Genomic DNA, 22,918 nt, shown 5'->3' on the forward strand with positions numbered 1-22,918 from the left:
CAAATAATGTATTGTTTATTGATCATATTAATTAATTAATAAGTAATTATGATAATAATAAAATGCTGCTTTTTACTTATGATATTTAATGATAAACAAAATTAAAATAAAATTGAATGAAAGGCCAAAATTGGCAAAGCGTATTAGGCCGAATACAACAGTAAGACAATGTTTGTTGTTGCTTAACATGACATGTCTTTAATTATTATCTTATTATTTTTAATAATCTCATAAGCTATACAAGCTTTAATGCGTATTAAATGGTAATTATTGGTAGGATCATGAAATATATAGCAACTATAAATGGTTGTTGTCAAAGAAAAAAAGAAATCTTTTTCATTGATAAATTGATTTAAAATGGGTATTTTAAATCTATGGTCCATTGGATAATGACATTTCAAAATTTAAATCTCATTATATGTGCGTCTTATTGTTTAATAAATGCATTAATATAATTAAAGGTCAAAACACATTGTAAGAATTAAAATTTAATTCTAAAAAAAGTTTATAATCTTTATAAGATTAAGAAGAAAAACTACAATACAAACTCAACATTTTGAAAAGATATTTTTTATGTATTTTTCTTTAGTAAACAAACCAAATGAATATCTTATCCTCTTTACATAACAGAAAAATCGTTAAGGTTATTCTTAAAGGAATGTAAAAATTTCCTCTAACATCAATGATAAACAATTTATAGTAACTTGAAATCAACAATATCGCACATACGTTATATCTCTAGCCTTCAAATAGTTAGTGACAATTGATAATTTTTTTTTTTACTTGTCAATTAATACAGATTTAAATTTGTGGTGTCAACTGATTTAGTATAAATCTATTTTAATTTTCTTTAATTAAAATTAATGAAGAGAAGGTCTGGAAGCACGCTGTTTCAGTCGAGCTAGCAGTGCTTGTTCTCCATCATCCTCGTTCCTTGAACTTGAACCTCGAAAACTCTCACTTCTATATTTATCTCTAAGAAACATTCGTCTTTCCTCTTTGTACCTTTCGATTCTTTCTCGGCATCTAGGATCACCAAGATCTAATCCTAAATTTCTAGATTGCAATTTATCTGTACTTTGTGAGGAAGACAATAAATCAACACCAACATTGGGAGTTGAATTGTGTTGAGAATCATCAGACATTTGCTTTGGCGGCATTCGTGTTGATTCACTGGTCATACGATTAAATTTATCTTCATCTAATGAACGGCTTAATGCTGCTCGTGTAGACCGAGCATGACGAGCACGCAAACATGGTGGTAAATATTGAACTCCATTGTTTGATTCATCAGACTTTCCTCTACAATTATCATTTTCATTCCGCATTTTCTTTTCTCTCATGTCACGATTTATTTCTGATTCAAAACTTCTTCGATCTCTTGCTGCATCAGTCTCATATTTTCGTCTAGAGTGGATGGGAGTTTCGCTTCCAACACCACCAGACAGTCTTTGCAGTGCCAACTCTTGGAGTATTGCTGCTGTATCTCTTAACACCACTGACTCATCAATAGGTGAGCTTGCATTTGAAAACGAGTACGAAGAATCAAGTGAGTTGGTTTCAGATGCACCTTCTGGATCGTGAGCTATTTCGCAAGCTTCTGCTGCGTGTTCTGAAGGGATCACAACCTCATCATTATCACGAATTTGAGTATTAGCGTTTCTTTTTAAACTCTCTTGCACAAGTTTAGGTAAATACAATCTATTTAATGGTTGAGAGTTTCTTGAACTTTGACTAAAACTATTTCTTGTATTTTGTCCTCTATCGAAACATTCATTTCTATCATCAGAAATATTCCTTCTTTCCATATTAAGATAATTACTTGTGCGATTGCACTCGTTGTCTTTCTCTGGATTTATTGATTTGTAATTCAGAAGGTTATCCTCCATATTAGCCTTTGAAAACATTACTTCTGTCGATTCATTCAAGTTATGTCGGTAGACATTATCATTATCTAATCTTAAACTATAGCTGCAACATTCATGCTCGTGTTCCATTCTTCCAGGATCCATATGTGACGTTGAATTTATTACACTATCCGTACAGGGTCTATCATTACCATTTCTACGATCACTTCCACATCTTCTTTCATCCAAGCTTGACATTTGGGAGTTTTCATCTTGATCAGATACTTTATTGTCTTTATTTTCTACATCGAATGACATTTCGCCAGACTCTTGTACCAATACAGGGCTTTCAGTCAGTTCACTTACACCAATACAAGATGTATCAGTATCTACAGTTGATCCCATTGTAAGATCTAGAGATGTTCTTGATATATTATCAGACGTAGATCTTTGTCTAGGTGGATCAGTAGCAATGGCAGGATTTAAAGTACCTTCAAGAGGATCTTTAGGACTACTTGCTTCACTCGTCGGTGTTGTAACAGATTCTGTTGTTCTTTCAATCATTACCCATTCACCTGAATCATTCGTATTTGATGCTAATGGCTGTGTATCAGTACTTGTGAACATTTTGTCAGAACTGTCGCATATAACAAAACCAGAATCAGGCAAGTCTTCAATTGTTTGTTCGCAAGACATTGGAGAATCCAAATCAGTTGCACTGGAAGACGGTAAACCTGCAGGCTCATTTCTACAATGAATTATTGAGTTACCAATAATAGCATCGTTTCCTGAATTTGATCCATCAGGAAGACTTTGGTTAGTATCGCAAATTGATTTATCATCATCTTGGAAGCTCATAGCAGATGTATTAGAAAAATTATCTTTTTGAGCTGTACACTGAAGATCAAGTGCATCACAAGACGTCATTTCTTGATCCTGAGATGTTTCAATTAAATTTTCTGATGACTTTTCTACATTATTATCAATTGTTGATTCATGACTTTTATAAGTATCTATTCTCTCGCACGATTTAACATTAATAGTATTTAAATTAACAGACAATCTTTGACTAGGATCTAGAGATAATTCTTCAGCAGAAACACCTCTTTTCGACACGTCAGTATCACAGGTTTGATCATCTAAGTCAAGTGGCAGAGTAAAACTTCGGAAACTTATTCTCGGACTGTTCCCGTTTCTAGGAGATATCGAAAGAGGTGTTGTTTGTAATGTAGATGGGCTAAGGGGCGTGGAAGCTTCAGATAACAACGGAAGATAACCTGGAGTTGCTAATGATGACGGTGATTCCATTCCATGTACATCCGCTGATACCATTACTTGATCTGGACTTTGGCTATCAATGAATCTTAATTCAACATCACAATGAAGTCGTTCTTCAAGTCGTGATCGTTTCCTTTTAGATCCACCACTTGCAGCGATACAGGAAGGAATTTCGTTCCTTTGTCGACGTGGTGATGCTTCAACTGACGCAACACCTCCACTCTCTTCCTCAGAAAACATTCTCATTTCACGTTCTTCTAAGTCGAAGTTCAATTGAATTTCTGAGAGGTCAAGTGGTGATGCAGAACTTGGAGCGTCTGCTAAATGATCAAAGTAAGAGTCATGAGAAACTGATCGACTATGACCACAAGGTCTATTTGGTGGTGGACCCATCAAAGGACCTATACTATCTTCACCATCTAGACTGTCTGCACTCTTGACTGGTCTTAATCTTCTCATTGCATTAAGAGAATTAGATAAATTTTCACTCTGAGGTGGAGTACCAACTTGTCGAGTTTTTCCACGAGTTCCAAACCCACCTCGACTAAAGATTGCTCTCCAGTTCAATGATGGCGAACGTTTAGAACCATTTCTCTTTCTTGGCAGTTCAATTACTGTGTGATAGTGAGCTGGTAGTCCCGCAGGACCAGCACCAACCTCAATATATTCTGAATCATTCCGCAAAGTTCTATTTCTCGCTTCCTCTAGGCTAAGTAATCGTGCTGGTGTTGTAATAGCTAAAGATTTAGGTCGACCTACTGGACCATCTCCAAATATTAATTCAGCATAACACACGAGGAATTCTGTTACTACGGCTTGGACTCCAACTCCTTGGAGAGCTGCTACACCTCCAACTTCAAGTTCTTTGCATCTAAGAAGATTTGGAGCCCAAACAATAGCAACGTTGCGAGGTGTCATGCCTGTTTCTGCTCCACGAGCTGCTACTCTCACTAAATGACGCATTAAATACTCCAAAGTCCTAAAAAAGTTGAATACTTATAGTAAAATAATTCAACTTTTATGAATATCAATAAGACTATTGAAACAAAAAACAACATTCTCTTTTTGAATGCAAAAAAAAATTGTTGCCCTTTTCTACTTCAGGATATTAGCAATGCTTACCTATAATGTGGAGGCGGTAACTTTCTAACAGCGTCCCTCATTCTCCTCAACCTTTCAGCATCAGTATTAGCTTGAACAGCATTGACAAAGGTGGAGTAAAGCTGATAAGTGCATAATGGATTAGGTAGCTCTCTAAAGTACATTTTTAATAAGGATGCAACTGAATGGATATCTTGAAGTATACTCTCATCTGAATGCAAAGCAGGCACCCGATCTTCATCGAATGCATGCCGTAGTCGTTGAATATTTGAGGTCACACCACTTAGACGATAAATTCCATCAACCAAACCATGGGTTTCAATAAATTCAGCACAGCACGTCAATACAGCTGGCACTGAAACATAGTTTTTTTTAATGAGTAACAATTACCTTTTTAATCAAAACCTGAATACTTTTACTCCACTAATTGTTACTATTTTTGATTCATTGAAATAAATTACCTTCTTGGCCAGAGTTTAAGAGATGTTCACCAAGATCACATCCAAAGACTCGTTCTTTGAGAATTCCAGACTGTTTTAATCGCCTCCTAGACGGTCTGTTGAGAATAAAAGACCTAAAGAAGGCAATAAGCTTGCCGTGTTTCCTGAGGACTGGCTTAACAGGCAGTTTTGAACGAACAGTTGTAGATACAGTCAAATGACGAGGTACTTTATCACCAATCACTGCTACACATTCAGCTGGGAAAAAACCCACCGCAAAACCTTTTTTGCCTCTCCACCAGTTACTTTCTCCCGGTGGTGGCATGTCTATCACTGATATCATGTCTCCGACCTAAAAAAATTTATGAGCGAATGAATGTTACGTATTATGTACTGCAAAAAGTGTTGTGTTGATTCACTTAACATAAACTTTTTACGAAAGAAATGGGCCATGAAGTATTTTTATTGAATTCTAAAAAAATACTTAACATAAATAAATGAACTAGTATTGTATTTTAACTTCAATAAAAAAATAAATCCTATTGATTTAATTTTCTTTTTTTGCACCAATTTTCAAATGAACCCACATGAGTGGTTCAGTAGAAAAGTACTTAGCTTTTAATACCCAAGTACTTCTCCGAGTCTGGGTTCATTCAACAATACAACTTCTAATGACCAAGTCTTTATTACTTATTTAGAAAAAAAAGAAAAAAATTCGTTAATTAAATATTTTTATTTCAGCAAGTATTGAATCAACTTTAAAATGGCAATTATTTTCTTTAACTTGTAAATTCGATTTAATCACGTTTAATAGTCTATGATTACTGTTCTTCCAAAAAGACTCTTACAACTCAATATTCAGTAGTCTAATTACCGCAAGAAGTGTTTAAACTTAACACACAAAGTTTCAAAAAGTATAGAGTAGTTGAAAGACTTGAAAATTAAGATTGAGGATGTTGAAGCGTTCATCTTGGTGATACAGATTAATTTAAGAGGTTGGTCATTGATTTTAATTAAATGTTAGCAGACACTTCTTCGTGTCGAACAATACATTGTCACTAGTTGTCACAATCGGTAGAGATGATTGTTATTGGCTAACGCAAGCCACCATTTCCCACGCATATATTGGGCAATGAACGCCTAACGTGCTTTCGCTTATGGAATGTCTGATTATAGCTTAAGTAAGTGACCACCCAGTTGCAAATCGCATCATCATTCATGACCCAATTCCTCGAATAATTCGTCTGGAATTTCTAATGAGTGTTGTTACCTGAAAGGATATCTCATCCTGTGCTTGAGCTGTATAAGGTTTTACTGCGTAAGCAGCCGCAACAGCAGGTGTATTGATTGGACATGAGTCTGATTCAGGAACTAAAATTCTACGTCCACGATTATCAAGTTGTAGCCAATTTAATACAGGTCCACAGTTCAATCCTTCATGATTTAACTGAGAAAAATGATCTAGATAAGCTGCTAACAATTCTTGAGCATTCTCTGGTTGACTGTCCGGCAGCTTTGCCAATGATGAAAACTTGCGATCGAAGATACAACGATGCAGTTGTCTGTCAAACATAACAAAGTTCTCATAAGAACGTTGAAGTGTCCAACATATATCTCCAGAAGTCACTCGGACTGCAAATGTTGAATCATTTGGCACTTCAGTTACCGAGACCTATGAATAGAATATGTAAATGAGTTTATGGATGTTTTGAATAGATGATTACTCAACGACAATATTTTTGTTGTGAATTTATGAAAACATTTATCTGAATGCTACACAATTTTTTTTTTTTTTAATTATATAAATACAAACTCTAATTTAAATAAATGTAAATAAATGTTTTCACTATAACACAACATCAATTACAAGAAATGATAAATAAACAAACCTCAAGACCACCAAGCTCAACATGCTCATAGTGAAAATGAGCACACTCATCTAGCTTTGGAAACCTTGCTACACTACCCATGTTGCTACCCGAGCTGACCGGAGTATCAAAGTCCTCTGTCCGATTACATCCTAGGCCCTGTAAATTAAAATAAAATTCTTTATTAGTTTGATATATATAAAAATAAGAATAATAAATGTATTAATTAAATGAGTATGTTAAATATAGAAATTCATATTTTTGTTTCTATTCGTAATGATCGAGTTACTTAATTACGCCTATAATAATAAAAGACGTTAAACTTTGCGGTAGCAATTGAAGTCAGTGAATGATGAATCATCATGTCTGGTGAATTCCCTACTTGAAATACACTTGAATATTTTTTTCATCTTATCTGGTTAATCTCTTCAATGAGTTTTATTTATCCTCGGCAACTTAATGACCATTTAAGATTAACAAATTACTCAATGACAGTATGTTGTTTGTATAACAATGAATTCCAGTGTATAAATACCATCTTTTAAATAAGAAAAGCTTATTTATCTGATTTTCTTTTTAATTATCCAAGAAAATTCTTTCTACCAAGATTATTTTTTTATTTATCTAATTATTATTGGTAACCTAGACTATAAATTTGATCAATAGTTTGTCCTTTATTTATCCTCGATAAAAAAGAGTAAAATAAAAGTATTAGTGGATGTGTGTTAAAAGATTGTTTCATTAAAAATAAAAGTTTTGTAGTCTAGAACAGTTTAATGTCAAATTATGGAGACTCCTGGATCTGTAAAAAATGACCTATACAACTTGATAATGGTGAAAGACGAAAATAGGATAGAAAGGAAATAAGAAAGTTTAATGAAGAGATAGATTATAAAGAAAAAAATAAAGAATGAAGGTCTTTTGTCAAATATTATGCGGGTCGACCACACGATCTGGAGTCTGCGCAGCTTTAGTGCATGACAGGGAAGAATTTATCGCTCGAAATTCGTTTTAGGAAACATTCAGAAGCCTGATTATTCAAGGCTAACATCTTTAATTCAAGAAGTAAATAATGATGATGATGATGATGGTGATGATTTTAACTTTTTCTGTCCACGTCATTCGTTTTCTTTTTCTTTCATTTATTCACATAATATTTTCCGCTCAATTAGCAATTAAAATTATTCAGGTCAATGAGTTGCATTAGCGAACTGTCCAGCTTCGTATTGAGTTGTTACTGTTGGTACCATTAAATCGAAAGGAAAGTGTCTCAGTTGAAAACTCTTTCAACCGAGACCAGTTGGTACTTCCTTCTCAACTAACAAACAATACACTCAGGGAGAGGCGAATGAAGACGAGTCGCTAAAGAGAAGCAGTAGCAACAGCTTTCAATTGCGGAAACCCTCTCTTTGCAATCTCAGAACACTTCTTTTCTTGTTGTTCACCCAACTATACGTCTTTTCAAGCTTTCAAATTCTCTTGTGAATATTTTTCGCGTTCTTTCTTTTTTGATTCCTTCAAGTAATTGTCAATTAAAAGCACATCATTATTTTTCAATATCATTCAATAAACTTCCTTCAATACTTATTTTTTCTTGATACTTTAAGTTTTTATTGCTTCTGTTTTTTTCCCCTTGATGAAGCACAATTTTTTTTTAGGTCCAAATTGATTATTGTGATTTTCTATCCACTTGATTTTTCTTGGCCTATTTTTTTTTGTACTGTAATTGATCACTAGAGTATGATGTTATCTGCTAAATGTCAATAAAGTCCAATTTTCGTTATCAAGTTATAATTCTATTTTTTTTCTAATAATTCTTGGGGTACGTTGTTATTTTTTATTAGAATTAACTGATCCAACTCTAAAAATAGTGAAGCATGTTTTATTTTTAAAAACGTTTATCTTTATTGTTGGAAAAATAAATGATGATTGGAAATGCAACATTTACACCAGTAGTAATTAAAAGATTGTATTGATTCTCACTATATGAATATAAATCACTTTCAATTATCAATTCAATATTCAATTAAATATTTGACACCACAAAAATGTTTTTCAATCTTTTTATTTTTATCAATTTGATCTTTTTTCATTTGTTAAAATAATCATTAGTCAAAATATCTTTCATTTTTATCCAATGTTTCATTTACAAACTTCTATTTTCAACTTGACAACACAAGTGATAATTAAAATTTTTTGCTGACTATTCATCACAACTTATTCATTCATTCATAAAAAAAACTTCAACAATGTTCACTAATAATATCAAATTTCATTACATTGCATTATTTGAACAATTAATTTCATTTTTTTTTTCTTAAATCTTGACAAAGCTTGGCAATTAAATTCCTTTTAGTGTTTCTTGTTTGCATCCATTTTATCTCTATCATGTTGAACAATCAAGACCGAACAAGAATCTTTATGTAATTCAAAAGACTAAAGTCTTCGTTACGTTACAAAAAACATATCCGTCATGCCAGATTGAATATTATAAGAGCTAACTGCATTACGTGTGTAAACATTTAAATACATTCATACCCAAGTTCATTATATATTTTTTTAAACTCCACATAATTATCATAATTATTGAATATCTTCTGTTTTGCCATCTGCAATCACAACTTCTTCTGAGTGGACTTGGACACTTGTTGATTATGAAGATGACTTGGAGAACGAATGAAAAATGAATGAAAGAAGTAAGCAAATGTCAGTAATGTAGTATCTTAACATGTCTAGATGTAACGTAAAAAATATCAAGATTTATCTTATGAATGCAGTGTACGTACGATGCACGGAAACATGACTACCTCATCCGCAATGAGAGATTCACGTTGCCACCTGGCACATCATCAATGCAACACAGCACAACGCCAAAGAGCATCAGCGCTCCAGGGAATACCCGGGTGTCACTGGATCGCTGGTCATATCATCGCATCTCTTCCTCCACGCCTTGTAATCTTTCATCCTTTACACGCAGTAATATTCCTACTCTCTTTTTCTCTCTTTTTTCTCTGTCTACCTTTCCCCTTTTCCTCATGGGCATCGCGACGACGCAGTGCACGTCGTGCCGCATGCGTAAACGTCTGGCTTAGCTTCAGGCATTGATGGTCTATTCCACTTTAGGATTACATATAAACACTATGCTACTTTATACTCACGTCAAATGAATAATTATATTTTTATGCGTAACACATACCAACAGACGTCACGTTTCGTATGTCATCAAGGAAGAAAGCTATATTGCTTAAATTAAGTTTATTTTCTAATCTAACACTTTTTTTTATTCAATCCTTAACTTCCTGTGCTTCTCTATCTATTCATTTATACACCTGCAGGATATGAAAGTTAACTATTTTTTATTTTTTTCTATTTTTAGAAAATTCAGTCTTTTCTTTTATCATTTTTCATCTTGGAAATCCAATTTTTATTTATTATGTTTTAAAATTGAACATAAATTGGAGAAATAATAAAAATTTTTGACAAATTTAATTTTAAAAAGTACTAATTGCTGTTATTTAAAAAATGATTATTTCTGTCACAATTGTTGAACATTTTTCCTATTTTTTCATCTATATAATCCTCAAATTTCAAAATCACACTCAATTTTTTGTACCATTTGCTCACTTCTATTTTTAAAAATAATTGTCAATAAAAAAAAAACATATCTCTCTAACACAGTTTGAAAATATTTTATGTCATGTTATCTATCTAGTATTTTTAAATTTGTTATTTCATCACTTAATACTATTCTTGATTTCATTCATTAACTTTTCAATAATTTTATCTTCATTTATGATCATTCATTAAAAATTTTCAAAAAAACATTTTATTTTAAATCCATATCTATCTTTATTAATCGAATCATTAGTTAAGTAGAAAATTAATTTATGCTTCAACCTATAAGTTTATCAGAGTAAACATTTAAATATTTAAATGATTTCTCGATTCTATTTTCTATCAGTTTATATTATAAATATTTATGCATATTAACGTGCTCTAATAGTTTTTTCTTTCAAATATTGATTGATGTTTGAACTTTAAAGATCATTGTTTTTTAAACTTCTTCCTCTTTATAATAATTTTCTACCAACAACAATTCACCGAAAGAAAAACATCTAATAAAATCATTTCCAATCATCATAATTCAACAAAAATATGAATTTTGATGAAAAATATTTATCTTAGACGAAAGAATTTCTTTTATACATAAAAATCCTTAACATCATGTATAATTCTTCCATTTGATGTCCTACATCTACAAAGACATATTCCTGCACTCAACTTTTGTATAAATTTATCGTGGATGTATGAAAACATCTGTATACCTCAAACTGACTTGAACAGCTGCTGCAACTGCTGAGTACACGGCGCATCATCAAGAAAAACTATTCCAATTTCCCACTTCTTCAAGCAGTAGACACGCCATCTCTTAATCTTCTCACGATTACATATAATTCTTAAATAAATTCAATCTCCATAATACATTTCACATATCACTTTTATTTTATTTCTCATCACTTCCACATCTTCTTTAGCTTCCTTTCCTCAACTTTTTTCCCTCTACTTCTTCTTTCATACTCTATTTTTATTTATTCTTTTATTTAAACAAAAAAAAAATGAATACTCCAAGTAGTACGGTCATGAAGTAGGCGTGCGTGAAATAAGAATAAAACTAATTTTATTTTATAACTCAAGCAAGTTTGACGCCAAGAGCCAAAAGAGTAAAAGAGTGTGGGCGCTTCCGTGTCACCGATATTTCATTCCCAGTCCTCCTCTTGTGTCCTTGTTGTTACGACTACGATTCTCATGTTCGTATGTACGATGCCAACAGCAGCAATGTCCTAAGAGAATTGCGGTTTAAAGAGCAATGGAATTGGGTCATTCTTCGAACTTCACTCCAGGAATCAAGTCTGGTATATTCACGGTCGTATGAGCTAGAATCATACGTCAATATGTGACCTGCGCTTGCTCTTCTTGTTTATTTAGCTCACTTCTATCAACTCGATATTGTTGTTGATCAACTTTGTTCCACCAAGTTAGATTATCCATATGCTTTGATGCTCTGTTACATATAACTTCGTATAAATTACAATCTTGTTGGCAAAGCTGACACTAACATAGCTTGTTTGAATTATCTCAGTATAATTTTTATTTATTCTTCTTATTTTTCTTTATCTGTTGCTGCTCCTTATTCATCTTCATCTTCATGAAGTGTTGATTCCTTTCGACATTTGTCATCAGTCTCTTCATCTTCATTTATGTCTGGCTAATTTTTTTTCCACTGTGTTGATCCAACTGATTTACATTTTATCCCATTTTTGCTATAACATTTTAACATCTTTCATATTCATCCATTATTTTATATATTATTATTATTTTTTTAATTTAATTTGCAGCTTTTCATTGTTATCAAAATATTTTTAAACATTAACATTATGTAATTTTAAGTGAAAAAATTTTGTAAGAAAAAAATCAACTTGAAACAAACCATCATGATCATCATCATCATCATGAGATTGCTATCATTATCTTCAAGATCCTTAAAAGGATTTCACAAACTTTCATTAATTAACAAAAGTAACAATATTAAATTCTTTTTTATGTTTAATAAAATTAATTAATAATCTCATAATGACATATAACAGCAAGAGAAGATGAAAAAAATAAGTTCGAAAAGTGACAAAATATTTATTTTTTAACACGATTCAAATGTTTGCTTAAAAGCGAATATGCAAATACTCCTGAGGCATTCGTATGAAAATGAAAACGACTATTAGTAAGAGCGCGCACAGACGACTTACGTGAGTGTGACAGTTTCAGTGGGCGAATATGTAACCAGGGAACGAGCAAGAGAGCTGTCTCCAAATGAGCGAGACAGAATTCCTGAACCGTGTGCTAGTGCGCGCGAGATTCTATCGATTTTCTCTCGCGAAGCAGCATGGAAGAGCGCCTAAAGCTAATAAGTAACAGTCTTCAGCTAGTAGTTGTCTAGTACACCATGTAGCTAAAAGACAATAGATGCTTCCGTACTCCATAGAATTTCATTCAACTATCGAGAAAAGGATCCAAGCTATCGTCGATAGGAAATCGGTGTAATTTAAATAAAACGCGGAAGTCGTCTGATCGGCCGGATGTTCACTGTGTATCATCGTTACATGCTCTTCAGGCCAATGCCCGATAGATTAAATAGAATGCTCGTTATTCCACTCATCATCATCATGTTGGAGGGTACCACAATTTACCACCAAGATAACTTTCCAATCAGCTGATCTAATATGCAAGTATTCAATCATCAATTTCATTTTCAATCAATCCAACATCTTCATATACCTATAGACATAACATCATCACCATCAAGACTAAAAGCTATAAAATTATTCATCTGTATTCCACGAGGAATTGTTGGAAACTCTATTATTAAACGGAAGAAGACGCGACAGCAATAAGAAAAAGTACTGGAGTACACAAATCAAATAAGAAATTCAATTTTACTATACCTCGACTCTGGAATATGATATAAAAAGAGTTTCAAGGACCGTTATGATTTTAAAAAATTTTTTCAACAGTATTTTTGTTTGGATATTAGATACTACACATTGTATATGGTTTACAGAAAAGATATTGCTTTGGAGATACACTGTAAGGTCGCCTTCTTCGTCAATGTAACATAGTTTTATCAGGTTTTTATACTTCTATCGTATTTCTATTTGATAACTCTCTACGACCCTTTGTATTCTGTCATCATTATCCTTTTATTTGAAGATACTCCCTGGATAAAAGTACTGAAAAATCTGAACAATGTATTCAATTATTTAAGTTTATGCAATTATATTCTAATTGAACTATTTTTAAAGAATTTAGGGTTCTATTTAGTTCATCAAGTAAATGGAAATAAATTTGTTGCATAATTTAACTATCAAATATTTATTTATTAATTAAGATCTCTAATATTCTTAATAATTGTATTTTTTCTAATAAGTTTCCATATTATTATCAAACTAAAAAAATTGTTCAAGCAAACAATATTTAGTTCTATGATCTCTTCAAAAATAACTCTTGATAAAATTAACTTTTATTTCTGAATGAAATAATTTCTTTCTATAAATAATTTTATATTTTCAGATCAATTATTCACAACAATAACAGATCAATTAAAACTTATTTTTACTCTAAATTATTTTTTATCAAAATAAAAATGCTTCTAAAGTAAGTAGGAAGATTGAAACTCTATTTCCAATATTTTTTATGTCAATACAAAGAATTGAAAATTATTTATAAATATTTTTGATATAAATGGAAGAAGTTAAAGCTTGTCATAGTATTTAGCATAGTAAATTTAACCTATTGAGGCTTTTATATTTTACTTTTTATTCCAAAAAAAAAAAAATATAAAAAAGAACAACATCTTCTGATACAATGTTAAGTATAATTCTGGCAGAGAATCCAAAGCTAGTATAATACTTTAAATCTGAAAAATTGACTGAGCATCAAATCCCTAAAGATTTAGAACGATAACCGCAGTTGACCCGGAAATAATTCGCAAATGCCAAACTACCGAATAGTTTATATATACAAACACCGAATGATTTCAAGTTGTTTCGTCTAAAAATAATTTTGTTTTACTTACAAGTAAACCTTTACGACTAAACTTTCACGATAATCTATAGTCTGTAAATCTGCTCGTGATCATAGTTTCTGCTTCATACATAACTGCCACAAAGTTTACAATGTTTTATATTTTCATTTAGCTAAAATAAACTGGAAACGTATTCTGTCAATATATAATAGGTTTCAAAGCACTCCAGTTCTCTAAAATGTTCTAAAAAAAAAATTCCTTCACTCTTTGTTTATCATTAAAATAACCAATAACAACTTGGAGACCTAATTGTCATCACCAAATAGCACTCCTGTTGTTAAATATTGAAGCTGATGAATTCCATCCTGTTGATGAAAACAATCTATTTAAAAACTCAGATTATTCTGTGTTAGTATTTTTTAAAATACAATTTTCTATGTTAAATGATATCCTCTCTACCCTACTGCCTGCAAGAAAAAAACGAGTTTTCGTTGATGACATTTCCTCCAAGCATTCCAAGGGAAGATGGTAGGAAGGAAAAGCCCGCATGTTAATCTCCTGAAACGATTACATCCTATCTTGCTTTCAATTAAAGTATCATTTATACAACAATGATTTAATCTTTTCTTGATAGAATTAAGACGTTGATAGAAACTCTTTTTGGTTGTTCTCTACGAGAAGGCATAACAGGATCCTGTGGAACTTCCTCTTATTACAACATAGAATAATAAAACGAGCACTAATCGATGCTGGTAAAGCTCAGGAAGTGTGTAAATTACTGCTAATCTAAATTCATAATCTTGTATATAAAACAATAATTTATTATTTAAGCTCAGCAGTTATCAGATTAATTCTTATTTATTTGTTACACTCAGTGTCATAATTTTTGTATCATTTCAAGCACTCCTATATCACCATGATGATCATTCCATTTGCAGCTGTCTTGAAAATGTAAAATGTAAGCTACCATGGAGACAAATATTCAACTTTCTTAAATATTTAATGAGCTTGTAAAATGTAGAATTGAATGAATGACCTTTTCTAATCTAAATTTTATTACGAAATACCTTTTCAATTATCACCAATCCATCAAAGCTAAACCTGATCTCAGACTTATGTGTTATTTATAACAAATTCGTTGATTAATTATTCAAAAAGTTTGATTAATATTTCAGTCTGTAACCCGTCTTTTTCTCCCTAAAAGTCAATAAATGTAAATAAGTAGTAAAATTTTGATTCAAGTTTTTTTATAATAACAAAAAATCTATAAATTATGCATTTTTGCTCTTTTATTAAACATGAAAACCTGGCTTTTATTTTTTCTCTAAAATTTCTGATAAAATCGTGCAAGAATTCAATTACTTTTTTTTTTCTATGTTTGATAAAAGTAGAAAATAAATTAATATCAATAACTTTTCAACAAGATCCAGATATACCTTTTCCCCTATTATTGTCCATTTGTTTTATGAGTCTAGCCACCTGTCTATTGGTCTAGTTACCCTAGATAATAAATCATACTAGGATTTTCGATGCTTATAGATTTCAGGTATTCATTAAATTATATTTTTTATGAAGTGTTTCGGTTATCAATTTAATATAAACTAAAAAATATATTCCACAAAAATGAAAAGCTGAAAAATATTATCTAATACTACAAAACAGTAATTGAACCTATTTATCTTTTTCATCATAAAAAATATGTTATCAATCATGTAAAATTTGTTCAACTATAGTTATCACTGATACTTTTTTATCAAAATATTAGAAAAAAACGATCATAAATTATTATTTGTTTTTTGATTTAGCTAGCCTAGATTAAAATTAAAATTGATATGCAATGATATAAATTATCCAAAGTTAAATGAATAAATGAAAGGTCAAAGTAGTTAATGTTTAGCATAAACATTATATCGATATTTATGGGTAATCATCGGCTATTATATTGTGTATTGCTTTTATTACTAATCGATATAAGGCACTCACTTTTGCGGTGTGTTGCTCGATGTCGTTAAGCCTCTGCGCACGAGGTTTCTCGGGCGTTGGTCCCGGCATCATTGCCAGCCTCCTTGACGACGTGGATTAACGACAACGTGGTTGTAAAAGAAGACGATGGCTGGACCGCTGCTGGCCCAGTTTCCCACGCGCCAGGTTGACGCCAATATAATCAACACAGTGTTGGAGTTTATACACAATAACTTACTACTCTATTTCTTCTTCCATTCTTAGCTGAAATAAATAGTAATAAATAATTATCCTTTTTTGTTTGTATCTAATTAATTCATTGATTACTCAATTAATTAACTCATTCATAAAATTATCAACTTTTTTTGTTCATTTTAGTTGAGTGTCATTTAATATCAAACATAAGCTAAAAATCATGTTTTTATAAAAGCTCATGGAGATCAAGTTTGGTAGCTTAAATTTATAGCAAGAGAGTAATCAAAAGAGATTTCCAAGGTTCGACTCTCCAATCTACACACCGACCTTGAGTCACTCGTCGTTACTCGTGAAACCATTGGCCATTTATCTTGGTGACTTGTGATATACATACTCAGTATATATGTTATGCATGTGTTCTTGAATGATAAATCGAAGGAATGATTGAAATTGATATGCTGATAAGAGTCCAGATTTGTGGTATAGTAAAAATAAAATTTTTAAAATATAAATAATTTGACAAATTTTATTTAAACTGTTCATTCAATCAATTGACATTATCAAACATTACTTCATCCAACATTCACCAGAATCATTTTATTCTTTATTTTAAAAAATGTAATTAAATGTAGTTCTGGTAAAGATTTTTAAAAAATAAATTGAACACTTATTTCACCAACTGAACATCAAAACACACACAAACTGATGACAGTAAAAAAAAGGTGCTCCAATTCTACAGATTTATCTTGGAACGTGATCAATAAATTTTTCAAGTATCCAAATATTTAAAAAAAAAATTTATCTAATCATTTTCAATAAGATAGAGAGAAAGTACAAAATAACTCTAGATGTAGTAAGCAAATAAATTGTTTTAATTTTTAAAACTTATAGTCAGCAATTTTGACATCACGCCAGAAGTGTTACTGAGTGGTTAACCAATACCATTACTGCAACGAATATCGAAAATCGATAGCCACTAACGTTTGGCAAAAAAAAAAAGGAGATTATCTTAATGCACTTAGTGCAGTATACTCAGCTTCTCCAAAATACTTCTAAAAAAGATTTAAGCATTTCACCTTCTATTTACATTAAATACATATTTTCATTTCATTCTGTTCACTTTTCACTCATTTCTTTCAACAGGAGAACACAACATTGCCGCCGACAAGGCGCCAAATTATGTGCAGTTTACGTCGACACACTCGTTAGGCTTTTTCTCATTCTCTTGAAAACATTGAATTGAAGTATATATAAGAGAAGAGATACTGCAAGAAGAATGATACTAAAAGAAATGAAAAAAGGATTAAAATGAAAGAATAACATAGAATAAGAATAAAAAATTAAAAAAAAAAAAACAAACTTACTTCAAAATAAGAATGAAATAAAAATGAAAAAGATAAAAAGTATTGAGTACATCCGTTCCACAGCTGTGCAATGCTTTTAAAATGCATGAAAAATGATACTAAAAAAAATATTTTATTCGCAATTAAAACTAATTAAATTTATTATAAACTCAGATCTCAACATTAGAATGAGATTGAATAGACCAATTATCCTATTTCAACTATACACATTGTTTTAAAAAATAGCAGGAAAATATAAATATATATATGTAGTAGCTTATAATGAGATTCAATGATTACTAGGATCCAAAGAGAAGCCAAGTGGTAATTGTTGCAGCTCTCTTATTTCCGGCGCGACGACCAACATTGAGAAACCGTTCGAGTTTTACAGTCCCCTCTTTCATTGTCGGCACTTGTGCAGTTGCAACTTAGTCTCACATCGTCCACCAGTGATAGAATCAATCGATTGTTCACGGGAAACCGTAAAAGTTACACATCCACCTGGTTTTTTGAATTATTTCTGTCTTCAATGAGTCATAGTTCTAACTAAGGAGAAAGCTAATCCTATCTCAATAGGCTTTTTTATGATTTTTTATTACATTTGTTCTTATAAGCTTTATCGACATTCATTTACTTTACATTTACTTTTTATTCTTGTTTAAACTTCGCGATTACTCAAAGGTTATTGACATCTCTTTATTTATGTTTATTTGTTTCTAAAAAGAACAGCTGCTATAATCAATGCTAAAATGATGGAAAAAGTAAAAATAGGTTAATAGGAAGGTTTTTTTAATTTTTTTTTTTTTTTTAGATTTGTTGGATACTGATGAATGTAGCTTTGTTTGATATTTGTTTTTTTTTTTTTAATTTGTACTTGTAATTAACATTACCTCATTTTTCTGAATTAGAAATAAAGTTTTTGTTTAGTAGACTTTAATGAATTCAGTTTTTTTTTATTTTAGGAATGACTAAAGAGAAAAATAGAATGAGGATTTTAAATGAGCTGATAAATTATAATTGATGCAATTTTTAAAAAAATTTAAAAATAAAATAAATATTTTAAATGACAAATTATAAATTCCAACATGACCTAATTTTATTAATTGTAATGAAAAGAAAATGTATTAATTTAAAAATGAAATTTTAGTTATGATTTAAGTACTTTCTTTTTTACCTCAACGCTCTGGTTTCTACAAAGGATTAAATTTATATTTTGTTTAGAAACTCGTTTTCAACAACTAATTCAACAAAAGAAAAACAGGAAGAAGATTGTAATGAGATAAACTGAAAATATTTATCATATCTTCAAGTGAAAATAGGCATTTAAATTAAAAGATAGTGTCAGAAATTCACACTTGAGATGTCAAAAAATGACAGTGTCTGAATGATGAATGCAGATAGTACACAGAGCTAATATATTCATGAAAGAAAAATAAAACTTTTAAAAAAACGACCATACTAACAACAACATTTTTATGCCTCTAAGATATAAATATTCCTCTTACGTGACTGTCTCTAATTAGCGAGTAGTTAAAGATTTTTACTGTGGTATTGGAAACATATCATTAGTAAAGAAATCATTTTAAAAATGACAAAATATGCATAGCACTGCAGTGAGTTCTTAAACTCTAAGGTTTAAAATATAATTTTTCACCATTAATTTAATTAAATAAAAAATAGTTTAGTCTAATAAAATGAATCATTCTAAGCACCATACATTTATTCACATTAATTAGTAAACTAGATTTGAGTAATGAAATTAGCAATGGTTCTTCCATCAAGACAATGATGACTACAGTCATAGAGCTGTCTTAATCTATAAATTTTTTTTTTTTTTACAAATCTACTGAACAGCATTCATTATAGTAAATCCTGATAAATCAATTGCTAGCCTATGAAATATTTTAGTCAGGAAATGAGATTATTTAATATGTTCTAAATGACACTACATGAAAGAACAATTTTATTTCAAGTCAGAAGGGAATTAGAACATCCTCTACACTCTCTATACTACAGCTGATTATTACGCTGGACATGATCAGCAATTGTGAGAGCTTTACTCCCAATCCTTATGAATTTTTTATGACTATCAACCGCTTGAATAGTCCCGTAATCTTAGCCTCGATTCAAACACATATTTAATCTTTGAATCTTTAATCTATCTCCAATGAAAGTAGCATCGATCACACTGGTTATCTTGTATACTTCTCTTGATAAATGGCATGCCAGCAAATTGTTCACACATCCGGATAATATTTTAGTTTAGATAAACTTTTTAATAAGCCTATGTTATTTTGTTTTAACAGATAACATTCCTGAGATTCCTTTGTAAGTGATCTATGAGCTGGTGAATAGAATCGACACCAGATGTTGTCAAGAGCAAACAAATGTGGATTGCAAAAAACTCTAAGCAGAGAGTGTTGCAGATGCCGGGGAATGACCGCAGTAAATCGCGCGCGCTTTATCATCCTCTTATCAATCCCGGAATATGACCAGGCGTCAAACCTTCTCTATGTCAGAAACAAATCCATCCTGTTTATCACAATTATGTCACTCTGATATAAAGCACAACACTTCAACCTTCACACAAACATTGAAAAAAAAATATTTTCACACTATTGTTCTTTGTATGTTGGATGATCGCTACATTCCCATGTTCTTCTTTATTATAATGCGTGTATAATGCTCTGATACATTCATTTATACTCCCGGAAAAATGTAATTGGATACATAGTAAACATTTGTCGTCTCTCCAAGTACTGCTACCACATTCAGTAATTCGATAACAAATCAAAGGATACATACTTGGAATTGCTTTTTTAGAATTATTAGAGGAATAATTATATTTACAAACCTGTAAACTAAAGAAATTTTCAATTATTTTGAATAATTTTATTCATAGATTTCAATTAAACATAATATTTTTAGAATAATATTTTCAAATTAAAAGATTACTAACCTAAAATTTTCCCATTTCCATTTTCGTCTCTAATGAATATTCAACTGGAACTTATTTAGATTCAATTTATCACACTATTACACTCAAAATACATAACAATGAACAATAAAAATTTACAGAATGTTTAAAGCTTTAATTCTTGGAGTTTATTGATCAATTAATTGAGTAATTAAACCTTAAATTAACCCTGAACTTCACCACTTAATTTTGAGGTTTGTTAGATACGAAATAGCTCAAATATATTTTAAGAATAAAAATATGAAATAATTCATATTAAACTATTATTATAAAAATAATGAAATAATGAAAACTTACTTATAATCAGCTGCATGTATCCGAGATACCTCTGAGGTTGAGAATCTCTGTTTCATCCAACTTCAAAACGAAAATACTACTTTTGCCGGACACAGTAATGAATGTCGCTGGTACACAATACAATGCACAAGAACTACTGATGATTTTGGCATCACAACCGACATTTCAACAATTGTTTTATTATATTTAAATCACTAACTAGCAATTGAAATTGTTGCCAATAATTAGCGGTATGAATGAAAAAGCATATAATGCTAAGACGTTAATGTTTTTGGCGTACTGTCAGTCGCAGACACAACCTGCTCGACCTGCCCAACCTGACTTCCACCCCGAACGAGTGGGGAATGAAATGCACCGCGCTGCAGAACACCGACTACGCATCAAGTAGTGCGCAGAATGTTTAGAGATGCGTGCGCTGAAGCGGGAAAATTTAAATTTATCATAAAATCGATGAACTTTTAGATCTGTTTACATTTAAATTATCTCAGAATTTTTATAAATATTGTATTGCTTTTGAAATAGTGAGAATAGCTTCATCGTGCTTGCATCTGCTGCTTTTCCTGGATCTTCGATATTCAATTCTTCACAGGATTTGTTAATGAAATCGAAATTTAAACTCAACGTGATTATTTCGGACATTGCCGAGCCTAATAGTGTACACTTATTAAAAATCTCGTCTACTTTAGTTTGATTTTTATAAATAACTTGTCCATCATAGTAGAAAGCATATTTAGTACAAAATTTGATAGTACTTAATTTTTGTAAATGTTCAATAATAGTGTTTCTAAATTTTTCAAAGCTTTCTGATGATAATTGTTGCTAGAATTCATAACAATGATAATAAGAGTATAAATTGTGGAGAAAAAATTCATTTAATATTATTAAGTATTATTAATAAATATTCAAACCTTAATTTTCATTGCTAAATACTCATTTAAATGTGGATAATGAATTTGCTGTGAAACAGTTGAACCGTTAAGCTCTTTAGAACAATCAAGTATAAACTCATTATTGTTATTTGATTCTTTTAAGATAACTGAAATTATTTTATCATCATTTTGTGGTAACGATCTTTTTATTAAATTCAAAAAATCTGTAATGCAACCCCAATAATCTATGTTTTTTAGATTACAATGTGCTATTAAAATCACATAATAATCATTTCCCTTTGTAACTTCAATATTTATGTGTTTAAAGTTATTCTCACGAAAACTTTCTTTATCTTTTGATACAGAGAATTTATCTATAATCTGTAATATTAAAAAAGTAAATAATTAAAATTATTATCAAATTATAAAAAAATATTTGAATAAAAAAAAATAATTTTACAATGTGTGTACCTTTACAACATCATCAATCAATTGTTCTACCATTTCATAAGAATTACAAATTATCGTAACTCCTATTCGGCGCTTTAAAGGAAAAATGATATTTAATTATCATTCAAATACAGAATTAATTTAATTATTATACTTAATATGTTTAAACAATTTTGTAAAAACTACCAGATATAAAATTTAAAATGCTTCTATAACTTTATTTCTCTTTTTCTTTACTCTCTTTCTTTCTTGATTACTTTGAAGGTGATTTTTATAGGTTATTTGGATTGAAACCTTAATTTTTTCAAAATATTAACATAAACATTGGATGAGAGTACTGAATTTTATTAAAAATTAAATTCAGTTACGAATAGAGCATTTTATTATGCCTTGCAAACCATTTTTATTCTCATAAAATGATATTACTTCAATTTTGTCGAACAAACAAAATCCGCTTGATGAAAAACTTGGATTTGTGTTATTAGGTTGGTGCTATAATGAAGTTGCCGCCAATAAATACATGTAGGTTGGTAAAGGTGTATGTTTTGGCGCGAATTGACAGAGCAATCGAAAGTTTATTTTATCAAGTAGAAAAAAATATAAAATTATAGAACTTATAATTGCTGATAAGAATTAACATTAATATGAACATAACAAATATAATGAATCTTAATTATCATCTATTGGACATGTTATTATTTATATTATTAACATT

General features: G+C 30.6%; 1 protein-coding gene across 3 annotated transcripts; it reads right to left on the reverse strand.

Moving 5' to 3' along the window:
* Nucleotides 1–586: 586 nt before the first annotated feature.
* Nucleotides 587–21,299, reverse strand: CdGAPr (GTPase-activating protein CdGAPr). 3 transcript variants are annotated; one of them, XM_035089509.1, is made up of 7 exons: nucleotides 20,885–21,299; nucleotides 16,094–16,336; nucleotides 6,556–6,693; nucleotides 5,937–6,338; nucleotides 4,688–5,018; nucleotides 4,248–4,581; nucleotides 587–4,104 (listed from the first exon to the last, which is right to left on the reverse strand). In XM_035089509.1, exons 2-7 carry the CDS (start codon nucleotides 16,163–16,165, stop codon nucleotides 861–863), a joined length of 4,521 nt encoding a protein of 1,506 aa, XP_034945400.1. In that variant the 5' UTR covers nucleotides 16,166–16,336; nucleotides 20,885–21,299; the 3' UTR covers nucleotides 587–860. The 3 variants fall into 3 exon arrangements, with proteins under 3 accessions (XP_034945400.1, XP_034945409.1, XP_034945416.1); XM_035089518.1 differs by lacking the exons at nucleotides 16,094–16,336; nucleotides 20,885–21,299 and adding an exon at nucleotides 10,860–11,839; XM_035089525.1 differs by lacking the exons at nucleotides 16,094–16,336; nucleotides 20,885–21,299 and adding an exon at nucleotides 9,321–9,802.
* Nucleotides 21,300–22,918: the final 1,619 nt, after the last annotated feature.

This window comes from Chelonus insularis, unplaced genomic scaffold (genome assembly GCF_013357705.1).
Source record: "Chelonus insularis isolate UGA/USDA-ARS -01 unplaced genomic scaffold, ASM1335770v1 contig_130_pilon, whole genome shotgun sequence".
In the NCBI taxonomy this organism is placed as follows: Eukaryota; Metazoa; Arthropoda; class Insecta; order Hymenoptera; family Braconidae; genus Chelonus; species Chelonus insularis.